At 30.0% G+C, this 10019-nt stretch overlaps 1 protein-coding gene across 1 annotated transcript in view; it reads left to right on the top strand.

Annotated features, from left to right (window-relative positions):
* The window catches only part of LOC106470690 (alanine aminotransferase 1-like), a 49702-nt gene that overhangs the window by 26938 nt on the left and 12745 nt on the right, over positions 1–10019 (top strand). The window contains exons 9-12 of the mRNA XM_013931255.2: positions 684–792; positions 3376–3441; positions 3770–3925; positions 8406–8518. Of these exons, the coding sequence (XP_013786709.1) occupies positions 684–792; positions 3376–3441; positions 3770–3925; positions 8406–8518 (444 nt within the window). The remainder of the gene's footprint in view (positions 1–683; positions 793–3375; positions 3442–3769; positions 3926–8405; positions 8519–10019) is intronic.

Raw genomic sequence — 10019 nt, 5'->3', positions numbered from 1 at the left:
CCCAAAACCTGGACTCCATCCACAGAAAGTGATGCTTTGCATTTGGTGGGACATCAATCAAAGGAGTAATTCATTTCGAACTCCTCAATCCACAGTGAACTGTCAATGCAGAGATCTATACTCAGCAACTGGAATGTTTAAATCAAGCCCTTCATCAGAAAGGCCCTTCACTCGTCAATTGGAAAGGTGTTCTTCTTCTCCATGACAATCTATGCCACATGTGGCATGTTTGATGCTACACAAGATTATGGAGTTGGGTTGGGAAGTTCTCTCCCACCCACCATATTCTCTATATATGGCACCATCAGATTACCATCTTTTTCGTTCGCTACAACACCATCTTAATGGGAAAATGTATGCAAATGTGGAAGGTGTTAAAGAGGATATCAATATGTTTTTTCTTCAAAGCAGAGTGATTTTTTTAATCAGGGCATTAACAACCTGATTGTAAGATGAAAAGCATTATCAATAAGAATGGACACTATTTCATTTGATAAATTTTTGTTTTGATATACAAGTTGTTCGAGTTTTTTCATCTAAAAAAAAGCAACATTAATTTCTTCGCGACCAAATAAATGGAGAATAAACTTAAACATGTGTGAAACCAGAAGTTGTGGTACAAGTATATAGTTTAACTTAAGCATTTGTAGCTCTGTAAAAAATGATTGTTGTATAACTTGTAGGTGTGGTCTTAGAGGTGGCTATTGTGAACTTCTTAATATTGATGCTGACGTAATGAAAATGCTCTTAAAGTCCATCTCAGCCAAATTGTGTTCAAGTGTCCTTGGACAGGTAAGAATTGAGGTTGCCCCATACATCTTAGATTAGGTTTAGAATGGAGAATTTTTGGTAATAGTAATATTAATTAATCCTTGACATAATGTTGTATACTGGTATTTTACCTTAACTCTTTCGCAATGGGAGTCCCTTTAAATGCTTTTCTGTGCAAGTCACTGTGTTATATTCAAAATTTAATTAAACACCTTTAATATCAATGTATGTGAGTGAATTTAATATTATAATTTGTGTTCTGATTCGAAGTTTTATTTTATCCAAGTTTTAAGTCCTTTATTTCAAAATAAACCTTCAAAGCTACTTAAAACTTCAGATGTATTGTCACGTAACCAACAAGCTATGAAAATTCTCTACTTTGACACTGTATCTTCAATAATATAATGGCAGTACTGTAGAGGTACATCTATATATTGAGTTGCTTAGATAACATTTTGAGTCTTTCATTTCAAAGTTCTCTGAAAGAATACAGTTGGAACAAGTAATAAATGTTTTCAATCCTTGACAGCTGCCATGCCCACCTTCAACAGATTTGTTTGAGCTTTATAATCTCTAGGTAGATATTACATACACATGTGTTTAACCATTAGAAAGAGCTTGTTTTACAGCATAATCTAACAATGGTTATTTTGAAATTGGCACTAAGTTGTCATCATGGAGTACATCAAATTGACAATAGTGTGGTTAGCTGTTTGATTGACTATAGTACTTATGGTTATTTCTTACCTAAATATGTTACAGTTAAAGATACAGTTTAAATTGTATTTAGGTCTTACAAATATATTTTCGTTAATTATGTATTAGTTATTTTTTTAAATACATAATTGACAGGATTAAACATTTTTTAAACATACATCATACTTTACATCTGTTCTCAAGGCTTATGATATTGAGCGCTAAATGAAAATTTTGCCGAAGGGTTTCGCATGTCTCCCAAAGAAACTGTAATATGCCTTGTGTCGAGATGAATAATAAGTGGTAAAGGACAGGAAAGGAAAATAAATCATTAAAAATTAACTACATATGAAAAGGAAAAGACCCAAAATTACAAATGAAAGCAAACAACTTCTTTAAAGATATTCTACAAAAAATCAAAAAGTATGTATTTTTTTATTTCCCTAATTTTAATCATTTCATTGCATTGTACATTGATGATAATAACTAGAGTTAGTGATATTGTAAAGAAAATGAAAAATATAATTTAAACATTTACCTTGAAAAACTTTTGATATTGTTTTAAGAGGTTCTAGTGATTATGCAAATGAAATATGAAAACTATAAAACAAAGAAAAGTATTTTGATACTTAAAATGAAAATCACTTTGCATTCGATTTGTTACTAGTTCGAATGCAAGTAATTACAACAGAAAAATAACATAATTTTAGTAAAAACACTTAATAATAAAACCATCATTATTTGTGTACAAGATATTTAGGATCTTTAACAAAATCTTACCAGTTTTTGAGAAATTTTAAGAGTTGGTGTATATATTGTTGTACAAGTGAAATTCGTGACTTGATTTCCACAAATTGCACGAGCCTGCTGTGAAAGGATTAATTGTATTTATAAGTATAGTGATTCTGGATTAATGTTTTTTGTCTGTTTTGAATTAGGCCTAGAGAATTTAAAGTCAACTTCAGAAACCTAAACTTTGTTCATAGTTATGTTGTAGATGACAATAAATTATTTGTACATTAGGAAAATTGTTTTAGCAGTTACATACCGAGACAGCAAGCTCAGTTTGATTCAGTGTAAAAGTAATGCAAAAACACACAAAAACTTTAAAGTTACTTTACATTTGTGTGTGTGTGTGTGTGTGTGTATAACTTTGATGAAATACAGTTTCTTTTTCTCACACTATCTTCACTGAAAGAGTTATTTAACTTATTGCCAGCATTATATCCTTTTCTTGATGATATCGTAGATTAGTTTTGGTGAAAGACCATAATTGTAATAGTCACAACCAGACATTGCCTTTTCAATGCAGGTGATCTGCATGAAACTTGAAATACCTTCATTTGCATTCATTTAAATCAAAATGTAGAAAATAGGCAAGTTTTGTGGATTGCTAAATCGTCAAGAATACGTAGTGCATGAGCTTTGGTAGCCACAGTTTAGAAAGTAGCTACTGCTAACTGATTTTTGATAAATACATCAACCAACACAGCATTTTGAAATAACATTAAGAACTTGTGCTTTACTGATGAATGAAGGGAAGTTTTGGTCTTCTCTAGTACAAATAGTATTTGTTTTAAGATATTTAAATCTTATGACTTTGAGGAATTACTGTTTTTACCAGTACATATATTGCTGTATGTAACTTGCATTCAGAGGTTTCATTTTGAAATTTCTCACTGTTAAAATTATTATGATTTATTTCTGTGATATAAAAGCTATCTAATACATTTATTATTAAGATTGACCAATTTATACATTCTTATTTTATTGTGTTTATAATGTCATTGTTCAGTTTTTAAAGTTTCAAAATATGGTTCAGTGTCTTACACATGGCTTGTTTAGAAAGATGTGGGAACTACTGCTACCTTTGATTTATATTCTTACTAAATTATCGTTTTTTAACAGGCAGCAATGGATTGCGTTGTTAATCCTCCACAGTCAGGAGAGCCGTCCTATGAAAAGTATATAAAGGTAGGTTTTATTTACTTTCAAGTAGGCCTGTTTTCTAAAAAATGCAGACATGGTGGTGAAAAATTGGCAACATGATTTACTCCAGTTAATAAAAACACATTTTCTTATCTATAAAATTATATTAGCCACCCCATTTCAGTGTTAAACAAATGATAAAAGTTTTCTCTAAATGTAACTAATTTAAAGTGATCAGAGGAGTGTACCTCTGCTTCTGCCTTTGATTACAAACAAATCCTTAGTGGAATTACTTTAAATAACTTAGTGAAAATTGGTTTTTATGTTTGCTTAAATATAAAATTTGCATGATAAATTTGTGGTTGTTTCTCAGGAAAAGAATGAGGTGCTAGATTCGTTAAAAGAAAGAGCTATTCTTGTTGCAAACACTTTCAACAGTATTGAGGGGATACAGTGTAATAAAGTAGCTGGAGCGATGTATGCTTTTCCGAGACTGTTTCTGCCAGAAAAAGCTGTTGAGAAAGCTAAGGTAAGAGTTTTTTTCAACAGTCACATGTGAGCTCAAACTATTTTTATTAAGTATTCATTTACAAAGTGGTTGTGAATAATTTACATTTTTTATTTAAACAAGTCAGAATGTTTTAGCAGAAATCTTTCTTTGTCTCATCCTGGACAAGCCTGTTGATCATTGTTTTAATGATTAGTGGCTTGTGTAATGTAGAATGGTAATATATGCCTGCTATCCTCTTAGTTAAGATGTATATTTTGAAAAAAATATTATTATTTTTAAGAATTTATAATTTAAATGATGAGTTTTATTCAAGTACCACTAAGATGTGGGTTCAGTAATTGGCAATTACCCAACATTCTTGTGATGTCCAGAAGTAGAAAATTATCTTTCTTTTTAGTGAATCGAATAAGAATTGGGCAGCAATGCCCTAGAGCTCAACTCTCAATAGACATAGATCTTGAATATGAGGCACATTTCTTATACAAGTCTGGCTTTGTTTGTGTATTTTGTAAAAAAGTCTTTTCTTGCCCCTGTAAGACAGGATGTTTTAGGATTTTACAAATTTTTAGAGGGTTTTTCAAGTGTAATAGATTTTGTAATATAGTAAGTTATACCTTTTGCCTAAATTTCTTGAAGGATATAGAGTGAGTAGATTTTTGTACTTTTACTTTGTGAAGTTAATGCTGTGTTTGAACTATAGAAAGGTTTAAGCATTTTGATTTAGTTTAACGTTGAGATAACATTGAAACTTTTGGTTTAAATGCAACTTTATTAGTTGTATTTCTGATTTTAACTTGGAGTTTCACTTTTATTTTTAATTCAGGATTTAACTTAACTTACAAGGCAGAACACATTGAACTGGTAAGAGCTCTTTCAATAGTCTTCATTTGCTTTTATCAATCCTTCACACCACAGAACACTTGCCTTGTTTTTGTAATTGTGTTGTAAGTGATTTGTTTTTATCTAAACAATTTTATGTCTGAGTTGTTCTTCTCGGTGACCCAGTTGTAGATAGGGAGAACATTTCTCTCTGTAATCCAGGATTCTTTAAATCTCCAATTAGAAGACCTGATTGTTCTGCAGGAAAGACCTTTTACCAGGAATAAATTCATAATATTTACTTATTTGTAAAACCAATAATTTTAATGAGGAGAATTGAACTGTAAGATAGAATTGTGTTTTCTGTCAGTTATTAGAACTTTTTTCCATTGTTTTAAATTATTTTCTTCAATTATCTGGCAAGGATTCACACTTTGTTTCTTTTAACCTCACCCTTTGGGCATCCTTTTCTGTAAGTCATAAGGTTTTATTGAGTTACAATCAAAATTCAACTGAACTACTTTCTTATCTACTTTTCTAAGTATACGAATATACTTTGCATAAAAACGTACCTAATAATCCAAGTTTTAATATTATGTATGTGTTATATTCTTAATTTTATAAGGCAATATTTAAAAGAAATCCTGAATTTCTCCTAGTATGAGAATTGTGACATTTGCTCTCTAGGTATCCCCTCTTCTCTAATTTATTTATCACCCATCCAAGAAGAACAAACTTTAATATAAATTACTCATTATAATGTTTTCGTCACTGAGGGAAAGCATAATTTTATAGCCTTCAATTTTATTTGGTTACAGAGCCATTAAATAGAAAGTCAGACACTTCTTGCAATGCCCACTTATCACATCCTTTCTTTCAGAAATTGCTACTATTTCTCTCTGATGTTTAACTCTCTCCGCACGGGCTTGGTCAATTTGACCAACCACGTAACCTTTTTGTACTTGTTTAAAGTCTTTATAAATTTAATACTTCTAACTTTCAATATAGTGTGTATATCTTCACAAAATTTGACAGTCTTTCAGTTAACATGATAAGTCTTTCACGTACAAGAAATCATATTTTTTAGTAAAGTATTTTTAATAAACTAAAATAAAGATTTGTCCTTGAATATATTGAGTAATTGTTTTGAATACTCCATGTGCAAAGTAATTTTCACCTTAAGATTATAAATAATTTTCTACATCTCAAAAATTCCAATTTGGTAGACTTTTTGTAAAGATTACAAGTCTTTCAGATTTTTTAATGAAGTATTTTTATTATAGATTTGTTTGCAAAAATATTGAGGCTGTTTTATTACCAGTCCAGGTGCGAAGTGATTTTCATGTTATAACTAAAAATCTCAAATATTATTTGTATAATCTTTAAAACCTCCTAAATACATTTCAAATGTTTGTTTTCAGTTTTATTTTTTATCTGTTATTTTCTCTACCCTAACTCTATACAAGGTTAATCAATTTGACTGACCTCAGAACCCCCACCCTACCAGTAAAAAGTAAATCTAAATTACACTCCTTTTCTGTCTAGAATAAATTCAAATGTAGTGTGAAACTATATTCATTTATCCTAAGTAACCTGAAACTCATAACAGTATACATCTATTTGTAATTAAATTTTATTGTTTTATTGGCCCTTTGATTGCCCTTTGAACCATGTCTAACTACTATTTGTGCCATTATATGTTGTAAATCACTCGGAGAATGTGCAGCTCACATTACGCTAACAAATTACATTTTCCATGAGATACTGTGAGCTGCTCATGTGTGTCCCTCATGAAACATTTTTATTATCTATTATTATTATTATTCAGTTTACCTAATCTAATCTTAACTAACCTAAAAGGATCCCTATTTTCACATTTTAGTTACTTTTATAATTATACATAAAGAATAAACATGAAAAACAAGAAATAAAATACTTAACCAATCTTCTTTTTTCTTGCTGTCAATTGTCAAAGAGAGTTATCCCTAATTATTATATACTAATGATAGTAATGCATTTAATAATTTTTATTTAATTAAGTAATGTACCAAACAATATAGACTAATAACATGCCAAATTAGACAAATTTCCTCACCTCTCAAAATTTTTCTGGTTTTCTAACTATGTGACAAGAGTTGTTACAAGTGAACTCTGAGTGAAATTGACATTTAATCGTTCAGAACACAATGTTATAGAATACATTATTTGATAGATGTAAACCTTGACCTTTTATTGGTTATAGGTAATATATAATGGAACGTAAGAGAGAACTATTAACAAATCCTGAAAGAGAGGATGTGACAGGTGGGTGTGGCAGGAGGGGTTTCATTTTCTATTTAATAGCTCTGTAACCAAACAACATTTAAGCCTATAAAAAATATGGTTTGTTGTAACAATGACGATTTTATAGTGAGTAAATTATGTTTAATTTCTTACTTTTCTAAGGGGTGGTGGATAAAATAGAGGAGACAAGATGCCTAGAGAAAATGTGTCGTGTGTCACACTACGGGAAATTCAGATCTTTTTAAATATTGCCTTGTAGAATTAAGAACTTGAAACTTATATACTATTAAAATATGGGTTATTAGCTAAGATTTTATGCTATACTAATTGGTATAACATAAACAAAAAGTAGTTCAATAACATTTTGAATGTAAGACACTAAAACCTTGTGTCATGTGTAGTGAAGGATACCTGGAGTGAGAGGGTTAATACAATATTATTTATAACCAGTAGAAAGCCAGAGTTTTAATTTATCAAATGATGTATTATATTGTATTATTTTCTTTACAGAGAATTGTCTATTTTGCTTCCAATTCAAATTTTATTCCCACTGGAAACACATCTACGAGATTAGCCGAATTTTTAATAGCTCTTATTGCATAGTTAGAAAGCCAAAAAATTGTGATAGTTATAGGACATTGTCTGCTTTTTGCATGTTATTATTCTGTGTTCCTTGGTGCATTATTCAATTAAATAAAAATTATTTAGTGCAGCAATATCATTAGTATAAAAAAAGTAGAGTTAAGTTTCATCAGCAGTCAAAAGCAAGAAAAGAGAAGACTCATTTAAGTACTACATTTTTTGTTTTTTATGCATATTCTTTATTTATTATTATAAAAGTAATTCAAATGTAAAAATTAGAAACTTTTTAGGTTAGATTAGGTAAAATAAAGAATAATAATAAATTTTCACGAGATACACTTGCGAGCAATTTTGTGAGTAGCCTGTGCATTATGTAATTTGATAGTGTAATGTGAGCAACACATTTGCCAAGTGATTTGCAACTATCATGGTGAAAATATTAGTTAGACACAGTTCAAAGAGAAATTAAAAAATAAAATTTGAGTATAAACAGATGTATACTGTTACAAGTTCAAAGCTGTAAAGGATAAACAGATGTAGTTTGATGTTAAAATTTGAAGTCATTCTAGAAAGAAAAAAGGGTGATTTAGATTAATATAATTTTTTTTTTATTTGTGGCCACAAGGTTGGTCAAATTGACCAACCTCGTATAGAGTTAGGGTAGAGAAAATAACAAATAAAATATAGGTCTAATCAATTGAGCCTGTAGCGAGAGAGTTAATTTGTGATAGATAAAAATTGTTCCCCTAGGTCCAACCTCAAACTGTTAATGTCAAAATGTAACTTTTGAAAATCTTTATACTTGTGTTTTCAGTCTTTAGGCCAAGCTCCTGACTTTTTCTATGCTATGCAGCTTCTTGAGAGCAAAGGAATTTGTGTTGTTCCTGGTAGTGGCTTTGGACAGCAACCAGGAACATACCATTTTAGGTAGGTTTAGAAAAATATGTTATAAGAGATTTTCTTTCACCAGTGATATATTTTTTGTACATAAAAATTTTTTGGAATTTAACAGTAATATGTATCATCAGTTATTAAGATAGTTATTTAAAAACTGTAAAACTATATAAATTTGTATAGATTAACCCTTCACATCTCTGTCTAGCTGTTGCAAGAACATGTGATGACCTTTTGCAGTGTTACATTCAAAATTTAATGAAACAACCTTATTATTAATGTATGTCAATGAACTTTTTATCAAATTCTAGTTTATAATTCACATTTCTATATTATCTAAGTTTTAACTTCTTAATTTAAAAAAGTATTTCTGTGTCACATGCTGCATCTGAGCTCCAATTTCTTTTAAAATTTTATGATATTAAAAATAGGCTGCTACAATTTTCAAACAATTAGAAACACAAACAATACATAACTACAAGCAAAAATCTAAAATTTGAACCTTTTCTTGATTCATCATTAAATTTGTCAAACCCGTTAGAGAAGTCCTTCTCCCATCTTTCTGATTTTCAAAATTGTTTTGCTGATCAACTTTACATGGCTGATGGACATTTCTACAACCAAGAAGAAAAGCACATATTCCTCTACATTAGTCTCATTACTGCTTTTGATTCTAATGCTCATAGAATAACAGCCTGTCATGGTTTCTTTCCATGCACACATATTCCTGCTTGGAACTTGGAATGAAATGTTTTAATCTATTTATAGCTCACTTAGAAAGCTAAATAAATTATAGTACTTTTGGAACATTCTGCTCTAATGATTGATATATTTTTGTGTTTAAAATACATATTTGAAAGCTACATTAATTCTTTTTTCGACACCCAAATTTGTGAGACTTGTGGAAGAATGTCTTCAATTTTCACTTGAGTGTAAACAAGTTCAGTTACACAGTAAGTACTACAAATACTTGTTTTTATGTATATATTTTCAGTGCTGTACCCATGTTTTATGGTACCCTTTGTGACATATAAATTCAGTGAATTAGTTTGCTTTTTTAGTCAGTTGGGCAATTAGCACCCCTCTTCGAGTTGGCATCCTGTGCAAATGAATCACTCACACTACCCCTGGTATGGCCCCCACATATTCTATTTATTGTTTTATATTTCTTAACAAAAATAACTGCAATGCACGAATTAGAAATCTCAGATTATACAAACAAAATTTTAGTAAAATATAATGACCGAGGATATGTGCAACATGATCATGTTGTTTACCTTTGCTCTATGGGAAACAGTTAATGTCCCTTGTACTGTGATTTATTGTTTTTGATGGAGGACAATTACTGGTCCATAGTTACAAAGTACAGCAGTAAAACCATAAAATTAAAGAAACCTATGTTAAAAAGTTAATAGTTGAAGCTGTTAAGATAAATGATTTGGAAACTTTTGGTAATTGCTGCAGTTGGTGCACAGGAAAGAATGGTATTACTTATATCATATATTTCAACTTTTCATTTCACTATAGATAGACT

Source organism: Limulus polyphemus, unplaced genomic scaffold, assembly GCF_000517525.1.
Source record: "Limulus polyphemus unplaced genomic scaffold, Limulus_polyphemus-2.1.2 Scaffold106, whole genome shotgun sequence".
Taxonomy (NCBI): Eukaryota; Metazoa; Arthropoda; class Merostomata; order Xiphosura; family Limulidae; genus Limulus; species Limulus polyphemus.
The sequence above is the reverse complement of the archived record's forward strand: the minus strand, read 5'-3'. Positions and strand labels throughout refer to the sequence as shown.